The sequence below is a fragment of the Gopherus evgoodei genome, chromosome 2 (assembly GCF_007399415.2).
Source record: "Gopherus evgoodei ecotype Sinaloan lineage chromosome 2, rGopEvg1_v1.p, whole genome shotgun sequence".
NCBI classification, from domain to species: Eukaryota; Metazoa; Chordata; order Testudines; family Testudinidae; genus Gopherus; species Gopherus evgoodei.
In genome coordinates this window covers 127,684,680-127,711,756 of record NC_044323.1, presented here as the reverse complement: position 1 = coordinate 127,711,756, position 27,077 = coordinate 127,684,680, and the positions used below count along the sequence as shown (strand labels likewise).

At 41.3% G+C, this 27,077-nt stretch overlaps 1 protein-coding gene across 1 annotated transcript in view; it reads right to left on the bottom strand.

Annotated features, from left to right (window-relative positions):
• Positions 1-383: 383 nt before the first annotated feature.
• SRD5A1 (steroid 5 alpha-reductase 1) overlaps positions 384-27,077 on the bottom strand; it is a 38,895-nt gene continuing 12,201 nt past the window's right edge. The window contains exons 2-5 of the mRNA XM_030551672.1: positions 21,628-21,794; positions 8,756-8,857; positions 4,934-5,084; positions 384-611 (exon numbers count right to left, since the gene is read on the bottom strand). Coding sequence (XP_030407532.1) covers positions 545-611; positions 4,934-5,084; positions 8,756-8,857; positions 21,628-21,794 — 487 coding nt within the window. The 3' untranslated portion in view covers positions 384-544. The remainder of the gene's footprint in view (positions 612-4,933; positions 5,085-8,755; positions 8,858-21,627; positions 21,795-27,077) is intronic.

Genomic DNA, 27,077 nt, shown 5'->3' with positions numbered 1-27,077 from the left:
ACTGTACCTGTGGGTTTGGTGTCCCGCCTGAACCAAGGGCTGGGCCCCCTTTGACTGTGCCCGTGTTCGGTCCTGCCTACAGGGTCCGAGCTGCCCGAACTGTTGACCGCTCAACCTCGAGGGCAGAGGCCCTCGGACGACGCGTAGCGAGGCAGTGTGGCTCCCCTCCTCCCCAGGGAGGGTCGAGCCCCGGCCGCGCACTGTCACAGTTGGACATTAGGAAAAAGTTCCTAATTGTCAGGGTAGTTAAACACTGGAATAAATTGCCTAGGGAGCTTGTGGAATCTCCATCTCTGCAGATATTTAAGAGTAGGTTAGATAAATGTCTATCAGGGATGGTCTAGACAGTATTTGGTCCTGCCACGAGGGCAGGGGACTGGACTTGATGACCTCTCGAGGTCCCTTCCAGTCCTAGAGTCTATGAATCTATGAAAAGGTTAAAAGAAAACCTTTAGGCTAACTTGTTGGGAGTTGTTTGTGAACTGAATATTTTCAGAATAACAACCACCATCATTCAAAGTCAGCCAACTCCATGATGCGCACTTCAGAGCACAAATGGAATCAATATCTTCCTGGCCTTTGGGTAGTCTTCAAATTTTTCAAGATACCATCTGAAAAAACAAGCCACTTGAATTAGTATTCATTGTCAAAATACTACAAAAGAGACTATATTGTAGGAAACTGCCAGAGAAACATTTATAGCAATATAAGTGGATTAATCTACAAAGGAACATCTCCTGGCTTCACTTCATGTGCAGAACTCCTATTTTAAAATTATCACACCCATCCTCATGAGATCAGAGTGCTGACTACAAAAATTAAATCAAACCTATGGTTGCCAACAATGGCAAAATCAAATTAATGAGAGTGGTGTGCATGGAGCACGGGCAAGTGAGTGGCCCAACATCATAAAAAGTAGATAATGTACCACAGCAAGTGCCCAGATTCCATTACAAGATGGATACATTGGGATGATGAAAGTGAAGTGGGTAGATTTTAGAACAGCTACAAGAAACAACATGAGGAAAGACTGACATGTTGGAACAACAGTACCTTCCTCTAGGTAAGATCTATATGAACTCTCATAAGAATTTAGATATACCAATTCAGATTGCTGGTGAGAAACAAAATGAATCATGAGGCTTAACCATCTCCAAACCTGGAAAAAGACCCAGGCTTATTTTGGTGCTCCAGCTCCAGGCAAAAACCTGCAGCTCCACTGCTCCATCAACTTCAAAACAAGACTATTTTAAAAAATGAGTTAAGGGTTTTGAGGTTCTACACCTGTCCTGGGGTCCTTGTTTTACAAACACATTTTCCTGTTTTTAAAAATATTCTTCTGCCCCTCTTGCTGTGTGAAAGACACACACATCCTGAGGAAATGAGATCTGATTTAGTCTGGTCTCCTCACAGATGCAGGTGTTCATATTACCAGATCCAACAGCAGGATCAGGGTCTAAGTAATTATTATGGGGAAACATTAAAACTGACTACACACAAGACTGTCAAGTGCACAAAATAAATCATTTGGTATATTTTTTCTCCACTCTCTTTCATTCACGGTTTTTTTCCTCCACACAGCTCCCTCCTCGTCTTCTGTGCCACTCTTTTTCCTTTTTCTCGACCTTTTCTACCTTTCACCAGGCTCCCTGTGGAAAAAGTTTGCAAAAGGGAACTGGCAAAGATTATTCAGTTTTCTTCTTCTTTGAAGGAGTTGGCAAAAGCTTGATGCAGGAGGAAACTGGAAAAATCCTACACAGTTTGCCCTGGCAAACTATTCATGCCTGATTGCGTTCATATTGAGCTTTAGAAACTCTAGCCACAATTGATCTCACATCGCTGCAGCTTGACAGTGCTAGTACCTTGTGAAAGTGCTAGTGTAGAGCAGTGGTAGCAGGGTCGATTTGATTTAAATCATGATTTAAATTACTAGTCAGGAAGACTGGATTTAATCATGGATTTCTACATAAAAGTGTATTCCTGTTGGTTGTTATAACTTCAATACATATCTCTGAGTTGTGAAGATGGTGTAATGTTTAGAAGGTACACACTATACATTTTTAAAGTGCTTTATATTGAAAACTTTTCAGATTAGTTTTACAGCTATATCAGAAAATGAATGATTGTTTGGTAATTTCATTTACCAAAGATAACTGGAGCAGATATTTATGAAAAAATAGATGGCCCTGTCACAGCCAAAGTTCTCAACATTGGGCTTAAGAGAAATGTTGAACACATACTGAGCACCCTGATGCCTTGAACAAAATGCAGGGAAATAGTTTTATTGCTGATGCTGTTGAGATTTGGAAGGAACTGAGTGAGATCTTAAAAAGAGAAATATGCAATGACAGAGTTAAATTAGAAGCATTAAAAAAATGAATGGGATAAGCACTAGCTCCAGCTCATTTTACTGCAAATGTTCTCAATACTTGGTACCAGGGTCAAACCTTAACTGCTGAAGAGGATTTGCTATGATATGGACATCCAGCAATCATCCCTCCATAATGCCAATTATTATAAACTTCAGAGTTAAGTGTGAACCATTCAAGAAATATGTTTGATGATGATATTTTAAAGAAAGTCACACCAGTGAACTGGTGGACGTTACTTACGCACTTGGATTCAGAGACTGATAAAGTGATAATCTCACTTTTAACAGCAGTAGCTTCTTCTGCCGGCGTAGAAAGAATATTTTCTTCCTTTGGACTAACTGAGAAATTGTTTGGGTCCTGAAAAAGCAGGAAAGCTTGTTTTTCTTTTCCAGATTATGAACAAACAGGAAAATGAAGGTGAAGACGACTGAGTTACCTGCAGAAGCCAATATTTTAAGTTTCTCATGTTGACCTGGTTGACATTTAAATTTTGTTTTGTTTTTTAAATATTTCATTTAACTACTTTAGTTAAAAACAATTTTAACAAAAACAAACCTGATTTTAAAAAACTTGCTTGTTTTGTTAAAATATTCTATGTTTGCTGCTGAAGAAAAAATCCAGAATACATAACGTTGTTTTAGTTAAATAAAACATTTTAAAGGTCTGTCTGGTGATGTTTTCCTCCTAATACAGCATTGCAAGAAAATCCTCCAAATATTAATGATTAACCTGTTGAATTGGAGATATCACCTCCCAATGACTTCATAAATATCTGCTTCAATTACTTTTGATAAATGAAATAACCAAACATTCATTTTCTGATACAAAACTAATCTGAAAAGTTTTCAAAATATATCACTTTATTAAATGTCTCATTTTTATAGCTTGTTTGACTGGAGTGGTTATTTGTACAAACTACCTAATGTCTCATTCACTTTATAGGGTGCTTTAAAAATCATTTAATGTTCCTTAGAAGTGACAATTAACATACTCTGTTATGAAAGGAAAAAGTGAAATTGGCTATGCTATCGTTAGGTTAGGAGCTTTTTATAATCATTTTTTACAAATCTTTCAGACCTTATGTTACAACTAGATATAGTGTTTAACTCTTCATAAATGGTGGTGGTTTACATGATCATGTTCTAAATTTGGCCCCAGACCTACACATGCACAGTTCCATTGAGCTCAATAGGAATAGCTACATTCATAAAGTTACTCTAAAGTTGTTGCATGATTAGGGCTTGTATTATGATACAGTATCGCTTGGTCAGCAACTAGAGAGCATCTTGATTATCTGTATTACCATAGCACCAAGGAGTCCCAGGCATGGAGCAGGACCCCAATGTGAGGTGCTATACAAAAACAGAACAAAAAGATTGATTGTAAGCTCTTTGCGGCAGGGACTAATATAATACAGGACACAATAGATGGATATAGAGAGACTGAGAGGGGAGAAGAAGGAAAGCAGTGCAACAGTTTTGGTCAGCATGATAGGCTGTAATTTCAGCACCCCAGTAGTCTAACTGTTATGTTGTGGGTCTGTCAGGGAACTGGTTATGGCTCCCTGATTTTCACGGTAGATCTGTACTGATAGAGTAGATCCTGAGCCTGATGCAAATACCGCCTGGGGATTATGCTACTGTGAATGGTCCAGCTATGCTCCTCTCCATGTCCCCTGTGTCACAACTGAGTGTAGAGGGGCTGGATGCATCAGCTAAGGACATGGCTGCTTTCTGGCCCTCTTGTACTCAGCAGGCAACATAAAGGGTCCAAAACACAACTATGAAGTCAATCCTCTGTTTTTTAAAAGCCCAGTATTAACTGAATTACTTTAGGGATTTAACATAGATATTTCTCTGGAGTATTTGCATCCTAAGTATTCCAATATTAATTGCTAGTATATCCATTTTACCAAGGCTAGTGATGGATTCTCCACCACTGACAATTTTTAAAACCAAGACTGGCTGTTTTTCTAAAAGCTATGCTCTAGGAATTATTTTGGGAAGTTATATGGCCTGTGTTTTACAGGAGGTCAGACTAGATGATCACAATGGTCCCATTTGGCCTTGGAATCTATGAAAATTAGAATTGTTTTTATTGTTTCAGCTGAGTGAAATGTAAGTAGTAAGCAAGCAACAAATACTTGCGAGTAAATTTGATTTTAAAAATTCTTTAGGTTTCAGAAAAGTGTTCTAAGTAACACTGGGCAGGATCCTCATCTACTGACCTAACTCAACTGAGTTATGCCAATTTATACATGCTCAGGAAATGGTTCTTTTTTTTTTTTTTACATGATATTCTCCCTCTCTGCCATTTCTTAAAAAGCTCCATGAGATTAGTGTAAATTTTATTTAAAAATGCTTTAAGTAATCCAAACGTAAAGTTATCAAAAGAAAAAATACTTCAGAGTCAACATTTTTGTATGGCTACATATAAAAAACCCCTTACATCTTTATGTTCTAGAAATATTTTTACACCCTAAAATTTGTGATTCAATAGCAGATTCTTTAGAGAAAAAGTGAAGAGGAGGAGATTGAAATTTTAAAATTTTGAAAACTTACTGATGATGTTGGTGTGCCCGGGAACCTAGGATGAAAAATGTGCATATGGCAAAAGCAGCACTTTCAATAGTGCAGCTGGCAAGAGCAAATCCAAACCATTCAAGAATCTCTCCAAAAAAGTTGGCTCCAGTTACATATTCGAACAATCCTCCTAAAGAACACAACACATTATTATTACTCTATGCACGGAATGTTGCAATAGTACCTGTAATTGTATTAACAGTTCCGTCAGGAAGGTCTGGTTAGCTTTCCTTTATTAATCCCAGTTGTGGTGAAAGAATTACTTCTTTGCAAGATTTCTACTATGAATGAATTTCTTTTGTGCTAAGCAGTTCTGAAATTTCAACTTTCAGACAATTTTCTTAAATTACTAAAGTGTGGACAAAATAAGTTAACTGGTTTCAGTAGGCACTTTTGTGCCTACATACATTACTATTTTACGCTGAAAAAAGCTGACTGTTCATCCACAAAGTATTTTTGTACATACAAAATTCTAAAACGGTTGAATTATTCATATTTGTGTGTGCTATAGGGGCCCAGTCTTGCTTCCACTTAAGTTAGTGAGACTACTCCCAGTAGTAATAAGAGCAGAAAACGGCTCTAATTTTTCCCTCTAAGGTTAACAAGCATATCTACATTGATAATGGTGCAACACATCATACAGAGTACTCTAGACATCAATCATGCTGGTATAGTAGGCTCCTATGACTGTGAATGAAAAGCCTACTGACATATATTTCTGAAAGTAGGACTATAGATATATAAGACTGATCAATGACTTCAAAACACCTGTAATAATTTACCATGTCAGTTTGCAAGCAACCATACAAAATATATTATGAGTGACTAGTGGGAGAAGTTTCAGAGTAGCAGCTGTGTTAGTCTGTATCCGCAAAAAGAACAAGAGTACTTGTGGTACCTTAGAGACTAACAAATTTATTTGAGCATAAGCTTTCGTGGGCTACAGCCCACTTCTTCAGATGCATAGAATGGAATATATATTGAGGAGATATATATACACATACAAAGAGCATGAAAAGGTGGGAGTTGTCTTACCAACTCTGAGAGGCCAATTAAGTAAGAGAAAAAACTTTTGAAGTGATAATCAAAATAGCCCAGTACAGATGCTTTGATAAGAAGTGTGAAAATACTTACATGGGGAGATAGATTCAATGTTTGTAATGGCTCAGCCATTCCCAGTCTCTATTCAAGCCTAAGTTGATTGTATCTAGTTTGCACATCAATTCAAGTTCAGCAATTTCTTGTTGGAGTCTGTTTTTGAAGCTTTTCTGTTGCAAAATTACCACCATCAGGTCGGTATTGAGTGACCAGACAGGTTAAAGTGTTCTCCTACTGGTTTTTGAATGTTATGATTCCTGATGTCAGATTTGTGTCCATTTATTCTTTTGCGTAGAGACTGTCAAGTTTGGTCAATGTACATGGCAGAGGGGCATTGCTGGCACATGATGGCATGTATCACATTGGTAGATGTGCAGGTGAACGAGCCCCTGATAGCATGGCTGATACGATTAGGTGATGTCACTTGAATAGATATGTGGACAGAGTTGGCATCGGGCTTTGTTGCAAGGATAGGTTCCTGGGTCAGTGTTTTTGTTCAGTGGTGTGTGGTTGTTGGTGAGTATTTGCTTCAGGTTGGGGGGCTGTCTGTAAGCAAGGACAGGTCTGTCTCCCAAGACATGTGCGAGTGAGGGATCATCTTTCAGGATAGGTTGTAGATCTTTGAGCTATTCCACCCAAAGCTTTGCTGATTATACAAAAACCATAAATTCTACTACAAAATGCAGTTTTCCTTTTACTATTCTTGCAGCTGTGTAATAGCAGAGTTACCAGTGTATTCTGGAGGAATTATTTCACAATGGGAAACAATTTTTTCCCCAGCTGACAGTAACTTTTATGTAAGGAGGCCTTAACAGAGTAGACTGTCCCGTTTAGTTTAGTTTAGTTTTCAGACCTAGTTGGGATGGAATCAGGTGCTCCCTGGGCTGAAGATGGGACTACAGGAGGGTATTTGGCTTCTGTGATTAACCCTTAAGTAGAGAGAGGGTTTGCTGGGTCCTGGCAGCTTGTTACACTGTACAGTCATTAGAAAAAAAAGTAGCAAAATGTGTATGGTTTCCAGTGTTTGCATATACAATTCACTTAACAGTACACCTTCATTCACATGCAGATGTCATTCTCTCATAAATTCTCTCATGTTGCTAGTACCTATGCTTGAAAATTTGGCACAAAGCCTACTAGAAATCCTCGACAAATGCCTGTAAAGCCGTGGCCAATCTGGTCATAGAGCCCCACAGTACATATTCAACTAACTGCTTCCAAGTTTTGAAATATGTGAGAGCCAGAATTTATGAGAACTCAGAAATGTGATACTTCTATTTATAAATGATAGCCTTTTGAATGGTACCATACTGTTTTCAAAGGGTCATTTAATCAGATTAATACAGTGCTTCATTTCTATAACCTAGTGGGGCACCTTAGAAATTAAGTATCGGGGGTAGTCATGTTAGTCTGTATCCACAATGTAGTCAGATGTAGCTGAAGAAGTGAGTTTTTTTACCCACGGTAGCTTATGCCCCAAAAAATCTGTTAGACTTTAAGGTGCCACCGGACTCCTTGTTATTTTTCTTAGAAATTAAGTTATGCCAAATTCTCCACAATTTTACTCTTCTGAATGACATTTTAGTCCTAAGTATTTTACCCACTTAAACCACAGAATTTGTTTGCTTAAAGTTTGGTTAAAAATAAAACACCTCACTAGGAAACAGGAACAAAAGAGTCTCAGGAGAATAGTCAACTTTACTGTTTTAACTCTGGCACCTAGTGAAAGAGACAAGGTATTAAAGAATCCCAAATTGTATTTCACAGCTGTATAAAGTCAACTCTTCACTACTGGGAATTATAAGTAAAATAAATCAAAGGATTTCAACATCCGTATTCATTTAGGAGAGCACTGAGTCAGATAGTTCTATTGTAATCAGTAAAAGTACTCAGATGAGCAAATGCTATTCAGTTTAAGGGAGGCAAAAATCAGGGACAAAGTTTTAAAACTGTTTTCTTTAAGTAATAAAAATGAAACAGGTATCAGAAAAGTACAGTGGATGCCAAGCACAGTACTTACACATTTGACATGAAAATTCTTACATCACATTTTGGTTCAAAGTCGCTGATTTTATTTAGGTAAATATATTTTTTAAAACAGCATCCTCCTACCTGTGCAGCAATTAACCTCTCACTTCTTTTGCAAAACCTTTATATGTTGATCGTTTCATAGCAAGCCTGCAATCAAGTCCTCGGTGGGTGCTTTTATTCACAACTGTCAATGTTAGAGGACAATCTCACAATTACAATAAGAAGAATGACTGCCCAAGGAAAGATTGCAAAAGGTGGTTGCAAAATTCAGTGGAAAAGCATGTTAATTCTCAGGAGAGTGAATAAACACATTAACAAGAACCATGAGAAAGCAGTGCAGAAGTGGAGTATCTCAAAAAAACTGCAGAGCAACAAATATTAACAGGCCTTGGGTCATGACTAGTCACTAGACTCTACAAAAGCAGCCTTCTGCTGTCAGGCAATTACATAGAGATAGGCAGGGTGTTTGCAGCATAGTCAGACAGTTTCCCTTCGTTTAGAGTAATAACGCCAATTTCTTGTTTCAGGAAATACACTTGAAAATCCTTTTGCTATTGGTTTCCTGGTCTTGATATTTGTTATGTCCCTGAGCAATTTATGTCCTTTAAATACAACAGAACCAAGTTTTGAGACATTCCTTTGGAATTTTAAATTTCTTAACTTTTTACTCACCTCTTGGTATTTTGTAGCCCGTTTCCCCTGGTTTTCTCAGATTTCTGAGAATGTGATCAGAATAGATATTAATTGTCATGCCACTCAGCCACCCTGCAAAACCTAAAGAGTCAAAGTAATAACATTAAAATACTGGACTGAAAACACCTGTTTTAATAGAACAAACTATGGTTTATACAAACAAATAACCCTAAAATATAAGCAGTAATGTACCTCTACCTCTACATGAACTTGTAATTCCATCAAGCAGTTCTGGTGACATGGTAAATTATGGCCCCAGTCCTATAAAGAACCAGTTGCAGGATTGGCGGCTATGAAAACCAGGACAGAAGGCACTATCCCAGATTTAAAGTATACTTTTTAATATATGCATATGTTCTCACACCCATACTGGTAAACTGAACTGCTCAAATAAACTAACATTCAAAAAGATATTAAAGAAATTAATCCACATTGATCACTGTCAAAAAAGCATGCTTTAACCTTCTCTTTTATTGGATGTGTTCCTGAATTTTCCACAGCAGAATCATCATTTTAGTTATTACATAGGAGTAAGCACTGCAGATCCTGATGCAGGCCCAGAACAGAAATGGACATCCATAAGGCCCCTAATTCTGGAAATACTTATGCACTTCTAATTTTGTGCATGTGAACAGCCCCCGTGTCTATACTGTGCCTGCATCAGGTTGTCTCAGTATTTTCCACAGATACAGCTTGTACCGTGTTAATATTAGACATTCCCATTTTCCCCACATTTCCTTGACTTCAATGAGACCTCTCATATGAGTAAACTTAAGCATGTGCAGGTTTGCAGAATCAGGGCCTAAAACAGAAACACCTACTTCTAAAAATTCTGCTACAGAGACTGAGAGCTGAGACTGCTGTCCAGCCTGGATAGCAAGCTTTTGAGTAAACTGCAAAGGCTCCATGAGCCCATATGGAGGCAGCGTACTCTAGATTAGTAGGTGAAGGGTCAGAATCCATTAGCTGTGGATGTAAGATCTCAACTACAGTTTCTGCTAAGAACTTTTCAATATAGGCCCGGAGTCGAGAGCTTGGCTTGGGCTATGGGGGCTGGCTAATAGAGAACAATACATAGCTCAGAGGAAGCTGGGGTAAACAGATAACCTTGTGTGTTTCAAGTCAGTGAGCGGAGTCAGCATAACTCTGAATGTAATTGGGCATCCTTATCTTGAATTATAGACACATGAAGCGCTGAGAAAGGCCTCATGGCTACTTGGAGCAACCAGATGTCCCACTTTTATAGGGACAGTCTCGATTTTAGGGACTTTTTCTTATTATCCCTCACCCCGTCCTGATTTTTTACACTTGCTATCTGGTCACCCTACGTCTACTCCCTAATGCAGGGAGGAGACAGTGGTACAATACCCCTCAGATCCTAGACAAAGTTCAGGGAGAGGCCTAATATGATTAACTTGAGTTATGACACCCTCTCTTCACAGATGTACGCCAATCCTAGCCCACAGAAATGCAAGGGTAAACTTGTGAAATTGTTAAGTACTAATTACTGCTTTTTCGCTTTAAATCTCTAAGGCTATGGCTATACTTGAAATTTCAAAGCACTGCCACGGCAGCGCTGTGAAGTGTGAGTGTGGTCGGAGTGCGAGAGTGTGGTCGGAGAGCTCTCCCAGCGCTGCACGTAAACCACATTCTCTACAGGTGTAGCTTGCAGCGCTGGGAGCCACACTCCCAGCGATGCAGCACTGATTACACTGAGGCTTTATAGCGCTGTATCTTGCAGCGCTCAGGGGGGTGTTTTTTCACACCCCTGAGCGCGAAAGTTGTAGTGCTGTAAAGTGTCAGTGTAGCCAAGCCCTAAGAATGTACCTATTGGTCAACCGAGAGAGCTGCCACCTCATTCCCCTGGACCCAAAAATTAGGATTTAACCTATACACTTTAATAGACATAGTTTGGGGGTAATTACCTGTGTTAGCAATATGTTAATTTGGGTCATGGGCGGAACCATTATGTAATCTTTTAGATCATTGGCTTATTGTGCTTTTCTTGTCTTGCTGTTAGAATCTATCCAGGGGTTTGGGAAAACCCATCCCTGTCGCTTCTCTCTGTCCAAAGAGCGCCATATATCATCTATTGTAACTAATTGTTTTGCAGTGTCTCTGAGCCTAATAAGAAAAGTTACACTCCGCCAGCGCTGTGCGTAATAAACTCCTGTGCTTGACTCTACACAGTGTGGATTATTGTTCCTTCAGTAGGTCTATCAGCCCAGCTTATAGCAGATCAAAGATGAGGAGACTTCATATTAACTTGCTGAAACAATGGAAAATAAAGAATATGAAATATTCCAAACTCACTCACTACCTGTTCCCACAAACCGTGTGTGTGTGGAGGGTGTAAATGGAAACTAAGGGCTGGTCTCCACTATGGGGAGAGCGATGCTGCTGCAATTGATTTAGTGGATCTAGTGGTACTCCAGCTCTCAAAAAAGAGAAAGGGAGGTTGACCGGGGCGCATTTCCCATTGACTCAGCGCTGTGAAGATATCAGAGTAAATTGACCTAAGCTATGTTGACTCCGAGTAGCATAACTCAGGTCGACTTACCCCCGCAGTGAAGACAAGCCCTAAGCTTCCAACAAATATGTCTTTAACACTCAGGGATGAGGAAAAACTGAGGATTGAATGTACAAAGGATCTTGCAGTGAGATTACAACCATACCATTAATAGCCCTGTGTTGCAGGAGAATAGAACCATCAGTCAAAATGTCTGCATGCAATCAACTAATGAAGACTGGTGGATCAGCAGGATCTTATGAAGTCTCCTTACCCCCAGGAAAGAATATGAACTAGAGCAAAAAAAGAGAGATGATATCTGGAGAAAACTAGATGATGGATGTTCCCATTTGCTGTCTTTGGGAGTCATTGTTGAAGAAAGTCCATTTCCATCTGTAGCAGGTTGGTTACCCACTCCTGCCCTGAGGGGTTTAAAAAGCAGCCTGCGAGGGCTTGATAGCTGCAGTTCTAAAAGCTGGGCTGACTGGGGAAGCGGCCACAGCTGGCCTGTATAAAAAGGCCAAGGAAGCCAGGTAGAGAGAGAAGGGCCTGGCTGCAGGGAGCTAGACAAGGTACCTAGAGTGGAGCAGGGCTGGGGAAAGGCAGAGGAGCTGGGGAGCTCCTGCCTGGAAAGCCCCAGGCTGTGGGCTAGCATTAGGCCAAGAGATACTGGGGGATGTAGGGGGCAGCCCAGGGGCAGGCAAAGGCAGCAGGTCTAAACCCCTTTGCCTATGATGAGTGGCTGATACTGCAGTCTGCCCCAGTGAATGGGGGCTAGATGGAGACTGGGCAGTAGCCAAACTGGGGATAGTGGGTTGGGGGTTCCCCAGGGAGCGGGAGATCCAGTTAATAGAGGCACTGGGGTCCAGGGAGGGACTCGGGGCCGGAGGACAGGCAGATCACTGGCCTGCAGAGGGTGCTCTGGGCTGGAAATTGAGCTAATTCCTGGAAGTCACCAGCAGGAGGCACCGCAGCCGTGAGTCTGCTCAATTATACCATGATAGTTTAAAGGACAATGCCAACTTAAAAATCAGTCTGAAAACACACCTCCTATCATTACAAGAAATATCTATGATCACTATAACTGACAAAATTAAGAATATTCTCCTCTGTTTCCAGCTTGCTTAAGTTTGTGTACTGACAGCACGTTGGCCCAAACCCACTTACATACCTAAATCCCAGACTTAGGTGCTTAAACTGGGGGTGTATGCACCTTGAGTCCCACTTTAGGCTCCGCTCCAATTCACAAAACTCCCACTGAACCCTGTAGTTGCCTAAACTTACTGAGTGTCTAAGTTTTTAGAGTAAAGTTTCCTAGGTATCTACATTTCTGGGCAAGTGCATGGCTGCCACTCTCTAGACATCCAGACATTTATCTCCTGCCTAAGCCCCAGAGCAACTCACAAGCTGGGGGTGGGGGGAAGACGGGGAGAGGGAAATAAGCATGCAGCCACCTCAGTTGCATGCAGGGCCCAATCTGGTAGGTGACCTCTGAGCACCACTACCAGAACAGATCCCTTTAGGAATCCAACTGGAAGAGAAGGATATGGTTGTGCCCACCTTAAAACCTTTACCCTACAGGTTAGAGCACTCAACTGGGTTAAATTCCTCCCTCTGCCGCAGAGGGGGAAAGGATATGAACATGGGTCTCCCAAGAGAGTGCTCTAACCACCAGTCTTAATGTGGGACTCCCTTAGTATCTCCTGCTGAAGCTCTGGATAAATAATGAGTGATAAGAGCACCAGGACTGGGGACTGGACCGTGGGGATCTCACATGAATGCCCTAATTACTGGACTCCAGTCATTCTCTTTCTATATATGACTTAAGTATTTATGCACAGTGGAACGGTTTCAGCAAGCACCCACATCAGACTATCCCATAGCTCAGTGGCAAGAACACCCTCCTAAAAAGTGGGAGACTCATATTCAAATCCTTTCTTCCCCTCAAGTGGGGTGTTGTCCAAACCCTAGATGAGTGCTCTAACCACCAGGCTAAAAGTTATAAGGTGAACATGGAGTGAGGCAGGCAGGTAACTCATTCACACAAAAAATGACTTAGGCACCTAATTCAAGGTGGCAGGTTCCTTTTCATGGATTGCTAAACAGAGACAGATGCCTATCTCAGAGAGCATAGTTTAGCACAGACCCCTCTCATCAGCATCTTCTATTGGCTAGCTTGGGCAGCTCCCCACCTACTGTTCTGTCTTTTGTGGATCATGTTGTAAGGCACTTCTTCCTCCCCCCCATTCACTGTGTAGTGAGCCTAGACACTTAATTCAGATTTTGTATTCCTGTGATTTCCTAGGCACCTAAAAATTAGCTGCCATGATACTCAGCATCGCAACAACTAAATGTAAGTGTGGATCCAGGCCTTTGTGTATAATTAGGCACCAACCCAGAATGAGCTCTGAGTGAGCAGAAAAAACGGTTACTTACCTGTACTATAACTGTTGTTCTTCAAGATGTAGGTGCAGATGTGTATTCCACTCAGGTGTGCACACCCAGTGCATTGAAGTCAGAGAATTCTATAGTATCCTGCACCTAGTTGTGGTCCCTCCTGAGACTAATTAGGGGCAGTGCGGCCATGGGTGGTGGGTTTAATAAGCCAGGGCATGCTATGCCTCCCCAAACAGGATGTGGCACACCTCCCTTTGGTGGCATCTTGACGAACCACCACATTTTAGAGTGTGGATGCCTAGGTTGTAGCCTTGCCTGCATTCCGTCTCAAGGCCCTGTTCCGTTTTGCCCCCATGGCCCTGTCCACACTCTCCTCTTCCAGCCCTCTTTCCCCCAAGGCTTGCCCTTGGTTAGCCCCTTCCTGTCCCCATTCCACCCCTTCCCCTAAGGCCCCTATCACTCACCGAGTTGCTCCTCTACTCCAATCCCCCTTCACCGAGGCCCCCCACAACTGCTGCCTCCGCTCACTCCTCTCCGAGCAGTGATGGTGAGGCCTCAGGGGAGGAGGCCGAGCAGGGGGCAGGGCCAAGGTCTGGGTGCTGGGGGAGCTTCCAGCACTCACACCAGCCTCCCTAAATTCCCTCTAGCTGACATTATAGCAATAAGAAAGGCTGTCTTTTGGCAAAGGAGGGAAAGAAAATGTGATGCTAGGGACTCAAATGAAGGTCCCACAAGGGCAGCAAGCACATGTTAAGGTCTGAGAGGGGAACCACTTCTTTTACACATGGGAAGACACTGAAAATACTTTTCAAAAATCTAACTACCAGGAGTTGGAAAATACTGACTTCCCTTGGATTGGGAGATAAAAGGCTGAGATCGCTAAGTGGACTCTCAATAAGCTTAGAGACAGACCTGATTTAAGATGTAACAGGTAATCTAAAATGATGCATGCTAACTGCCCTGTGTGGACATTGTTCACTACTCGCCCAGTACAGTAACTGAGGTTCTTTCAAATGTGTCCCCCTGGGGGTGTTCCCTTGTAGATGGGATTGGAGAACTTCGGTAGCAATGCCTGCTGCCCACACATACCCTCCTCCCTGTCTCATGCCATGAGAGGCATCTATATAGCGCTGTGTGGTCTATCTGCCCTCAGCTCCTTCTCTGCCTCAGAGTCTATGTTTGAACTCTGAAGCAGAGGGAAGGAAGGCAAGTAGTGAAGCACCCATAGGGACACATATCTTGAAAAATCTCAGTTACTGCACAGGATGACTAACCTTCTCTTACGCTTATAATAGTGTCCCTATGGGTGCTCTACTCGGACCTCCTCATTCCACCAAATGAATATAGTTCAGTGTTCCCCTACGCCTTTCTTTTCCTTGCTTAAAGTCAGATTCCTTCTTCTGAAGCACTGCAGCCCTACATCGATCTAGAGGCCAGATTCAAAAAGATTGTAGGTGCCTAAAAATCAGAATCAGGCCCAACTGGAATTCACAAAACCACCGCTCAGCTAACCCCAAATCCTGTAGATGCCTAAATTCTCTCAGCAACTAAATTCTTTCAGTAAAAGTTCCCCAGGTGCCTATGTTTCTGCCTCTGAACAAAAACACGGCAGCCCCACACCAAGAATCCAGATGCTGAAGCTCCAGAGCAATGTATGAATCAGTGGAAAATAGGGGTTTCTCCACCTAACTTGCCTATCCAGTAAGTGAGCTCAAAGCTTGCCTATCAGATTGGGCCACTATAAGAGAGCTTATTTAATAGGAAAGAATTTAATAGGAAAGAATAGACATTTAAGTGATAGAAAGTAAGAAAATTAGAAACAAATGGCTACATATAAAACAATTATAATATCCTTTATAGAACCTAAACTTAACTAATGAGGCAGTCACCAATCTCCTGCAAAATAGCTTACCTCAGGTATTTTTCCCAGTGTTTTTACCCACTTTGGCTGAGATGCCTCAGACATTCAAGCTCACTGGCGGCTTGTCCTCACACACTGAAGGACTAATTGGAGATTCATCTGCACCCGATATAGTTTCAAAAGTTTATTGTCATACCCTTTAACATGATAACCCATGCTGTTTCTCTTTCCCCCCGCAACCTCCACAATCAGTGAGCATTTTGCTCAGACTGTGAAGGGCCATCCATTGTGAACCATAGAATACTTACCTTAACTCACACACGTAAAGAACATGATTTTTAGTACATATACATAACTACACATATTACCCATACATACATCTCAAAATGATTATGATAACCAGTGTGATACAGGCTTTTATTAGAGTCCTTACATGGCACTTTTTGGTGGATTAGTAGATAGAATCATAGGATATTAGAAGAGACCTCAGGAGGTCATCTAGTTCAATCCCATGCTCAAAGCAGAACCAACACCACTACATAATCCCAGCCAAGGCTTTGTCAAGATGGGCCTTAAAAACCTCTAAGGATGGAGATTCCACCACCTCCCTAGGTAACCCACTCCAGTGCTTCCTTCGATCTGCTGGCAATGCTCCTATTAATACTAATATGCCATTGGCCTTCTTGGCAACAAGGGCACACTGCTGAATCATATCCAACTTCTCATCCTCTGTAATTCCCAGGTCCTTTTCTGCAGAACTGCCACCTAGCTAGTCGGTCCCCACCCTGTAGAGGTGCGAGGGATTCTTCCTTCCTAAGCGCAAAACTCTGCACTTGTCCTTGATGAACCTCATCAGATTTCTTTTGGTTCAAACATCCAATTTGTCTAGATCACTCTGAACGCTATCCCTACCTTCCATTGTATCTACCCCTCCCCCCAGCTTAGTGTCATCTACGAACTTGCTGATGGTGCAATTCATCCCATCATCGAGATCATTAATAAAGATGTTGAACAAAACTGGCCCCAGGACCGACTCCTAGGGCACTCTGCTTGATACCAGCTGCCCACTAGATGTAGACCCGTTGATCACTACCCGTTGAGCCCGACAATCTAGCCAGCTTTCTATCCACCTTATAGTCCATTCATCCAATCCATACTTTTTTAACTTGTTGGCAAGAATACTGTGGGAGACCGTATCAAAAGCTTTGCTAAAGTCAAGATATATCACATCCACGGTTTTCCCCATATTCACAGAGCCAGTTATCTCATCACAGAAGGCAATCAAGTTGGTCAGGCATGACTTGTTCTTGGTGAATCCATGTTGACTGTTCCTGATCACCTTCCTCTCCTCCAAGTTCTTCAAAACAGATTCCTTGAGGACCTGCTCCATGATTCTGCCAGGTTCTCTTTCTTCCCTTTTTTAAAGATATGCACTATATTTGCCTTTTTCCAATCATCTGGAATCTCCCCCAAATACCATGAGTTTTCAAAGATAATGGCCAATGGCTCTGCAATCACATCAGCCAACTCCCTCAGCACCTTGGACGCATTAGATCTGGACCCATGGACTTGTGCATGTCCAGCTTTTCTAAATAGTCCTTAACCTGTTCTTTCACCACTGAGGACTGCTTACCTCCTACCCATGCTGTGTTGCCCAGTGCAGCAGCCTAGGAGCTGACCTTGTCTGTGAAGACCGAGATAAAAAAACCATTGAGACTTCAGCTTTTTCCACATCATCTGTCACTGTGTTACTTCCCCCATTCAGTAAGGGTTCCACACTTTCCCTGACCACCTTCTTGTTACTAACATACCTGAAGAAACCCTTCTTGTTACGCTTCACATCCCTTGCTAGCTACAACTCCAATTGTGCTTTGACTTTCCTGATTACCACCCTGCATGCTCTAGCAATATTTTTATACTCCTCCCTAATCATCTGTCCAAATGTCCACTTCTTGTAAGCTTCCTTTTTGAGTTTCAGATCACTGAAGACAGATGCCTTACCCAAGGGATCTCTGTAACTGTTATGTACCACAGTGCCATCTCTCAGTTGGCATCAAGATGTCCTTGAGTCACATCCCCCTCTCCACCTCAGGAGACGAAGGGATTAGGACAGGGATCTGCCACTTCTGTTAGTTAGTTCTCTAACCACTAGACTATAGGATATTCTGATGTGGAGTTCCCTCAGTCTCTCCTGTTGAAGCTGTTCCACTGTAGATAAATAATTTTAAAAAGTAATTGGGCTAGACAAAGAAAATGAAAGCACACAAGCCTGAGAATGACTATCTAGACTGGTGTTAGAGCACTCACCTGAGAGGTGGAAGACCCAGGATCCAGTCCCCTGGCTCCCGTGACTCCCTGGCAGCCCAGGCTTAGGTGCTTATCTCTATGAGAGTGGCAGGGCTTAACACATATCCCTTCTTTTCTGGCAGCTCCCATTGGCTAGCTTAGGTGAGGAACTGCCTAGAATGCCTCTCAATGGGATTCATAAGAGTCAGCAACTATTTCTCCCTATTCATTGTATAGGAAGCCTAGGAGCCTAACCCACGCTTTGTGAATCCGTGATTTTCTAGGTGCCTCAAAGTTAGGCGTGGCAGTGCTCAGTGTCATCACACTTACGTTTCCTTGTGACTCTAGCCCAGCAGATAATTTCCAAAAGAGAGTTTTTCATAAGAACATAATGGCCATACTGGGTCAGACCAAAGATCCATCTAGCCCAGTATCCTGTCTTCTGACAGTGGCTAATGCCAGGTGCCCCAGAGGGAATGAACAGAACAGGTAATCATAAAGTGATTGATCCCGTTTCCCATTCCCAGCTTCTGGCAAACAGAGGCTAGGAACACCATCCCTGCCCATCCCGGCTAATAGCCATGGATGGACCTATCCTCCATGAACTTATCTAGATCTTTTTTGAACCCTGTTATAGGCTTGGCCTTCACAACATCCTCTGGCAAGGAGTTCCACAGGTCGACTGTGCATTGTGTGAAAAAAATACTTTTTTTGTTTTAAATCCGCTGCCTATTGGTGATCCCTTGTTCTTGTGTTATGAGAAGGCGTAAAGAACACCTCTATCATATCCCCCTTTAGTAATCTCTTTTCCAAGCTGAAAAGTCCTAGTCTTATTAATCTCTCCTCATATGGCAGCCATTCCATATCCCTAATCATTTTTGCTGCCCTTTTCTGAACCTTTTCAAATTCCAATATATCTTTTTTGAGATGGGGCAACCACATCTGCATGCAGTATTCAAGATGTGGGTGTACTACAGATTTATATAGAGACAATATGATATTTTCAGTCTCATCTGTCCTTTTCTTAATGATTCCCAACATTCTATTTACTTTTTTGACTGCCACTGCACATTGAGTCCATGTTTTCAGAGAATTATCCACAATGACTCAGAGATCTCTTTCTTGAGTGGAAAATTATGGGGTCTAAATTGGCTATGTATAGTTGGGATTATGTTTTCCAATGTGCATTACTTTGCATTTATCACATTTGAAATTCATCTGCCCATTTTGTTGCCCAGTCACCCAGTTTTGAGAGATCATGTGGTAGCTCTCCGCAATTTGCCTGGGACTTAACTAACGAACAATTTTGTACCATCTGAAAATTTTGCCACCTCATTGTTTACCTCTTTTTCCAGATCATATATGAATATATTGAATAGGACTGGGGCTCATATATACCCCTGGGGGACACACTATTTACCTCTTTCCATTCTGAAAACTGACCATTTATTCCTATCCTTTGTTGCCTATCTTTTAACCAGTTACCAATCCATAAGAGGACTTTCCATCTTATCTCATGACAGCTTACTTTGCTTAAGAGCCTTTTGTAAGGGACTTTGTTGACCCCCCTCAAAGAATTCTAGTAGATTGGTGAGGCATTATTTCCTTTTAAAAAAACCATGTTGACTCTTCCCTAACAAATTATGTTCATCTATGTCTGACAATTTTGTTCTTTATTATAGTTTCTATCAGTTTGCTCGGTACTGAAGTCAGGCTTACCGGCTGTAATCGCTGGGATCACCTGTGGAGCCCTTTTAAAAAAATTTGGCATCACATTACCTATTCTCCAGTCATTTTGGTACAGAAGCTGATTTAAACGACATATTACAGTTAGTAGTTTTGCAATTTCACATTGGCGTTCCTTCAGAACTCTTGGGTGAATACCATCTGATTCTGGTGACTTATTTCTGTTTACAAAGTGGTAGCCATGTTATTCTGTATCAACAAAAACAATGCGGAGTCCTTGCAGCACTTCCTCATTGTTATTCCTGTTTAGTTTATCAATTTGTTCCAAAACCTCCTTCACTGATTCATAGATTATAAGGCCAGAAGGAACTATTGTGATCATCTAGGCCATGACCACACTATAAACTTACATTGGTATAAGTATGATGCTCAGGGGTGTGAAAAATCCACACATCTAATATCAACCTAACCTCTGGTGTAGACAGCACTATGTCGACGGGAAAGTTTCTCCTGTTAACATAGCTATTGCCTCTGCTGGAGGTGGATTAATTACACTGGCTAGTGTAAATATACACAGATGCAACTGTGCTGCTGCAGCATTTTAAGTGTAGACCTACTCCTTGTCTGACCTCCTGCATAACAAAGACTATAGCATTTCCCTGAATTAATTCCTGTTTGTACTAGAGAATATCTTTTAGAAAAAAACAGCCAATTCTGATTTTAAAATTGCCAGTGGTGGACAATCCACTACAACCTTTGGAAAATTACTCCAATAGTCAATTACCCTCAGTGTAAAAAATTTGTGCCTTACTTCAAATCTGAATCTTCAACTTCCAGCCATTGGATCTGTGTCTGCTAGACAGAAGAGCTCTCTAATATCAAATTTCTATTCTCCATGTAAGTATTTATAGACGGTAACCAAGTGACTCCTTAAACGTCTTTGTTAAATTACATAGATTCTGCTCTTTGCGTCTTTCACTGTAAAGCATTTCCCAATCTTTTACTTATTCTCCTGGATCTCCTCTGAATCTTCTCCAGTTCTCCAACCCTCTCCTTCCTGAATTGAGGACACCAGACCTGGACATTGTATTTTAATAGTAGTTACAATAGTGCCAAATACAGAGATAATGCGACCATCCTACTCCAACCGAATATTCCTTGGTTTTACATTCAAGACCACAATGTTACATCAGCAGCTCATGTTCATTCATTATCTACCATGACCCCTAAATTTTTTTCAGAGTCCTTGCTTCCCTGGATAGAATCCCCCATCCTGTAAGTATGGCCTACATTCTTTGTTCCTAGATTTAGGACCTTACATTTTGCTGTATTGAAGCATATATTGTTTGCTTGCTCCCAGTTTACTAAGCAATCCAAATAGCTCTGTATCAGTGATCTGTCCTCTTCATTACTTATCACTTCCCCATCTACAAATATTTTCAATAACAATTTTATATTTTCTTCCAGATCACTGATAAAAACACTGAAGAGCACAGAGCCAAAAACTGATCCCCGTGGGACCGCACTAGAAAACACTGAATGAATGAGCCCACATTTACATTTACATTGAAACCTGTAATTTAATCAGCCTTTAATCCATTTAATGTATTCCATGTTCATTTTCTTCTAGCTTCTTAATAAAAATGTCATGTGGACCCATGTAAACTGCATTACAGAAGTCTAAGGATATTATATCAACACTATTACCTTTATCAACCAAACTTGTAAACTCATCAAAAAAGGGCATCAAATTAGTCAGTTTTCCATAAACCCATGTTGACTGACAATTTTATTGATCTCTTTTAATTCTATATTAATCCAGACCCATTTCAGCCATTCCATTTTTTTTCCCAGGACCAATGTCAGGCTGATAGATATATAGTTGCTCAGAAGAGGGAATCAAAACTCAATGGTGGAAGGAAGGAGAGAAAAATAAAGATTAAATGACCTCCATTGTATCACAATAAGCAGGTCTAACAACAACAAAAAAAGTCTAGACCACTGGATCCCCATTTCTGAGAACTATAATTTTATGTTCATTTTTCATAAAGACTTACAATAATCATTTTTGCTTTTGGCTCTCATAAAACAGCATGCTTTTATTCAACTCACCTACAATGAAACAAGGACCTTTCAGCCAACCAGAAGGATATTCTGCATAATTACTTAAGCTCCGACCTTGCAAGTATCCATTATAGATACAGAATATGAGTGCTAGTGTGAAAGTAATGAATGGTGTTGGTTTTCCTCCACGAATTAAGAAAGGAAAGATGAGTGCCCTAGAATAAATAGGAAAAGAAACATTTTAAATCACCGAGTTGCTGTTATTGCAATACATAACAGTAGGTAGGAATGCATGTTAAGGGCCCAAATCTGCAATCCTTATACTTGCAAAACTCTGTTTTGCTTAGTATCAGAGGGGTAGCCGTGTTAGTCTGGATCTGTAAAAGCAGCAAAGAATCCTGTGGCACCTTATAGACTAACAGACGTTTTGGAGCATGAGCTTTCGTGGGTGAATACCCACTTCTTCAGTCTGTTTTGCTTATGATCCGAATTCAACAAAGTGCCAAAGCATGTACAGAACAACAAATGTGAATATTCCCATTTACTATGTTTGGACTGCATGGTCAGGTCCCAAGAGGCTAGTTGAGTCTTTACCAAATAATCTTATTTTAGTAAGGTCTTTACTGCAGATAAATAAATACTAATATTCAATATATTTTAATTTTATGGTAAATTTGTTATATTGAGTAAAGCACCTTGGATAGCTCCTTGCTTGCAGAAGGACAACATGCAGCTGGCGTGTAATGTAGCACATAATTTGAGCCTTATTTTGTCCAAAGCCTTCACTGTAGTGCTACCAAGCATCTCCTTTTAAGGCAAACATGATCTCATATTTCCTGCTGAAACTAAGGCCTCGTCCAGACTAGGGGAGGAAAATCGATCTTAGATACGCAACTTCAGCTACGTGAATAACGTAGCTGAAGTCGAATATCTAAGATCGAATTACTCACCCCTCCAGATGGTGCGGGATTGATGTCCGCGGCTCTCCGTGTCGATTCCGGAACTCCGTTCAGGTTGATCGAGTTCCGGAATCGATGTAAGCGCGCTTGGGGATCGATATATCGCGTCTAGACTAGACGCAATATATCGATCCCCGAGCAATCGGTGGGGTAGTCTGGATGTGGGCTATGGATGAGGGAAGCAACCTGAGAAAGGGACCCCAGCAGGAAGGGACCCTTCTGGGAAGCTAATCTAGTAAATGCATCTTCCAATTCCCTGTTTTGTTTTTGTCACTGTCTTCTCATAAAGTAATAAGTACTCACCCTCTGAAAATCATTTCCCTTTTAAGGTCTCTAACTGAGCAACCCCTCTCCCCCACAAAAAAATGCACACAATATCATCAGTCATTTTGAAGTGACTACTTGGCCTCAATCTCTAGCAGGTTTCATAGGAATTAATTAAGGATGTGGCAAATCCCCAACTAGCATTCATCTGTGAAAATGTGGAAAATTGCTCAGATAACATTCCAGAAAAAACATGGAGTATCATGTGGTCTTGATGATGTGTCATGTTCATTCAGCCAAGTTCTGATCACAGAAATATTAATTTTATTATTCAAATGATATAGTCATAGTATTTACATGTAATTCAAATTAAAACAACATCATGTAAAAGCTGAATATGCTTTAACAGTGCTGCAGTTATCCAGTAGTAACAAATCTTTGAAGTGGATAAAATTACCATCAAAATACATCTTTCCTCTCTCTTTCCCTCCACCTGAGTGGGATACATGTGTAACCACATCTTGAAGAGCAACAGTTATAGTATAAGCATGCAACCATTTTTTGCCAAATTGCCATACAACATGTGGTAGTTACTGCTGTTTAAACATTTTTTCCTAGAAGTGTTCTGGCATGATTTCTCTAATCACTCATACGGGGAAGTGTGGCAGTCTATAGCAAGATTGTACAACATGGTTATACTTGAGGAAAACAAAATCTGCTGACACTGATACTTGTCACTTATCAGAATTGTTAAATTGTGTTCAAACAAAGTAGTAGGTAGACTTCTGATTCTAGATGAAATGTCTATACCGGCAAAAGTCTGACCTGTAATTCACTGCCAATGCAAATTCAGCTGTGGTACTAACTGTGGAAGTAGTACTGCAGACTCAAGCTCTTTTACCATCTACTCTCAGATGCTGTCTACAAGATTTTTTTTTTTGGCAAATGTTTCTCACCATTGCTAACATCACTGATACTAGCAATGGCAGGAATATTAACATAGATAAATCTGCAGCCACCCATATTTTTTACCACTCTGCCCAGAGGAGTCCTAAACAATGTAACAGTTGTCATGGCAATCTTGTTTATCCCAACAGTCCCAATGTTGCTACCACTAGTAAAGCTGCATGTTGGCATTCCAAAATCTCTTCCACTAGGTTACTCAAGAACATAGTTGGACTAGTCTTGTCACTCAGGTTCCTTTACTTGGCATACATCAAAGCTATGCTAAAATTGATCAAACTCAAGCTTATGAGGTGGGATATAGCGTGTGCCTCACATCCAAAGTTACACAGCAAACCTCTTCCTTTATATACATTTACACATTACATTGCATTAACTATATGCTGTGTCATACATTTTGGGATTGGCTTGACCACTTTGTAGAAACAAGTCCCTGTACAGCATGCACCTTCCAGGCACATACTCTTTACCTCATTTTACAATTCAGTCTTATTTTATCCATTATCTTGTCCACTGTCCATAGTCCCTGGATGTTCAACCTTATCTTAACTACTATAGATATTCTGATTCCAGCCTGCTGATTCATTTACTTCCTTAACCTGTTTCCCCAAGAAATAAGCCCTCACCCATGTTAAATTACTCATGTCAAGACAAGGAGTACTTGTGGCACCTTACAGACTAACAAATTTATTTGATCATAAGCTTTCGTGGGCTACAGCCTACTTCATCGGATGCATGAAAGGAAGCGGGAAGGGATAGCTCAGTGGTTTGAGCATTGGCCTGCTAAACCCAGGGTTGTGAGCTCAATCCTTGAGGGGACCACTTAGGGATCTGGGGTAAAAATCAGTATTTGGTCCTATTAGTGAAGGCAGGGGGCTGGACTTGATGACCTTCAAGGTCCCTTCCAGTTCTAGGAGACTGGTATATATCCAGTTCTTCTTCTTCTCATGCAGTAGTCCACAAAAGCTTATGCTCAAATAAATGTGTTAGCCTCTAAGGTGCCAGAAGTACTCCTGTTCTTTCTGCAGATAGTCTAACATGGCTGCTACTCTGAAACCTGTCATGTCAAGACAGGCCTACCTTGCACTGGGAAACTTTTGCAAATTCCTTAGCATAGGCAAGGCTTGAAAGTAAGATTACATGACATGATTGAGTGGGGAAAACATATGCCTGAGATCTGTCTGCAGTACAGTTTCCGCTACTGCCACTATGAGCTGTTAATTACAAGTTTGCTGTTTCTTAATGTAGGTAAATCAAAATGGTTTTGGCCCTACCTGTTCTTTAATCACAACATTGAAACACATTGACTACATAGCTATTTCTGAAGATGATGGAAATTTACAATGCACGCAGGTGAATAAAGTTGAGTGGCAAGCGTGAGCAAACAAAATGTTTAGCACCATTTCAGAAACTGAATGTCTTAAGGGACAGTGCCCACTATCTCAAATGCAGGGGTTCCTGATATAGAAAAGAGGAACTGATGCCCTCTTGCTTGTGCTATAAAATACAGTGATTTGAATCAGGACTACCTGAATTTGTTTCAGTAAGATGTTTGCCCACTTACAACAGCTATGTATTTGACCCCAATACTTTTGCAGAAAGAGAGCTAACTACTAGCATTAGACTAATGGATACTAAGAATCTCAAGCATAGCAGCCACAGATCTCATCTAAAGACCAACAGGCAGGAAGTTTATTTCCTATTTAAAATCACTGATGTTCAGGTGGAACTGTAATTGAGATAATCCTTTAATGTCCTGCATACTGTGAAACATAATGGAAGACATTCCAGAAGTATGCAAAATTATTTATTTGCCCCATTTTTCTGGACTGCACATCCCAGAACAAAGCTGTCTAATTTCCAACTGTGCAGATACCTGTGCAACCTCATAATTTTTAGCATTTCCCTCAATTGCACCTGTGCAACAACCACCAATGACAATGAATTGCACAGGTATAACTAGTCCTGAGGGCATTCTGCACACATTTTAAAATTCTGCAAAATTCTGAAAATTTAGTCAATAAATAAATGTGGCTTCAGCATGGTAGTGGGGAGCACAGGCCACGGGCTGCATTAGAGTGAGAGATCATCCTGAAGTGCCCACCTCCCCTGGTATAGGGACTAGGCAGCGAGGCTGCACCTGACCTTGACACAGTTGGGGGGGGATTCTGGTGGAGGAGCAATGGAACTCTGCAGGGGCTCCAGCTGAAGGTGGCTGGGGCTCAGCAGGGTGGTCTGGGCATTGTGGGTTATCCCAATCTGAACAGTTGCCTTATCTGCTGAGTGCCATAGAGAGAAACACAACCAGATTACTTTGGGCACCCACGGAGCAGATGAACACAGTGGCTTTTGGGCTCATAAACAAGCACTGAGTAGTGGGATCGCATCATTATGCGGATCTTGGATGACAAGCAATGGCTGAAAAACTTTCAGATGCAGAAAGCCACCTTTCTGGAACTGTGTGCACAGAGCTTACCTCAGCACTGTGGTGCAAGGACACCAAAATGAGCTTCTCTATCCATGGAGAAGCAAATGGCAATCACTGTGTAGAAGTTGACGACTCCAGCCTGCTACTGGTTGGTAGCAAATCAGTTTAAAGTTAGGAAGTCAACTGTTGGGGCTGTGTTAACACAAGTGCGCAGGATTATTAACCACATTCTGATACAAAGGATTGTGACTCTTGGCAAAGTGCGTGAAATAGCACTGTTTTGCAGCAATGGGATTCCCTAACTGCGGAGGGGCGACAGATGGCACGCCTATTCCAATTTTGGCCCTGGACCATCTTGTGATGAAGTACATCAATAGAAAAGAGTAATTCTCTATGGTATTGCAAGCGCTTGTGCATCATCACAGGTGTTCCACTGACATCAGCTTGGGAAAGTCAAGGAAGGTGCACGAGGTATGCATCTTCAGGAACACTGGCCTGTGCATAAAGATTAAATCCAGGGCTTTCTTTTTAAACCAGAATGTTCCAGTGGGGGATATTGAAATGCCCATAGTCATCCTGGGAAATCCAGCATACCCCTTGTTCCCTTGTCTCATAAAGACTTACATAGGAAACCTGAATAGCAGCAACAAGTACTTCAATAATAGGCTGAGTAGGTGCAGCATGACCATGGAATGTGCATTTGGCAGATGAAAAGCATGCTGGCACTGCCTTTATGTCAGCGGCCACGTCCAGACTAGGGTATTAAAATCGATTTTAGATACGCAACTTCAGCTACGTGAATAACGTAGCTGAAGTCGAATTTCTAAAATCGAGGTACTCACCCGTCCAGACGGCGCGGCATCGATGTCCGCGGCTCTCCATGT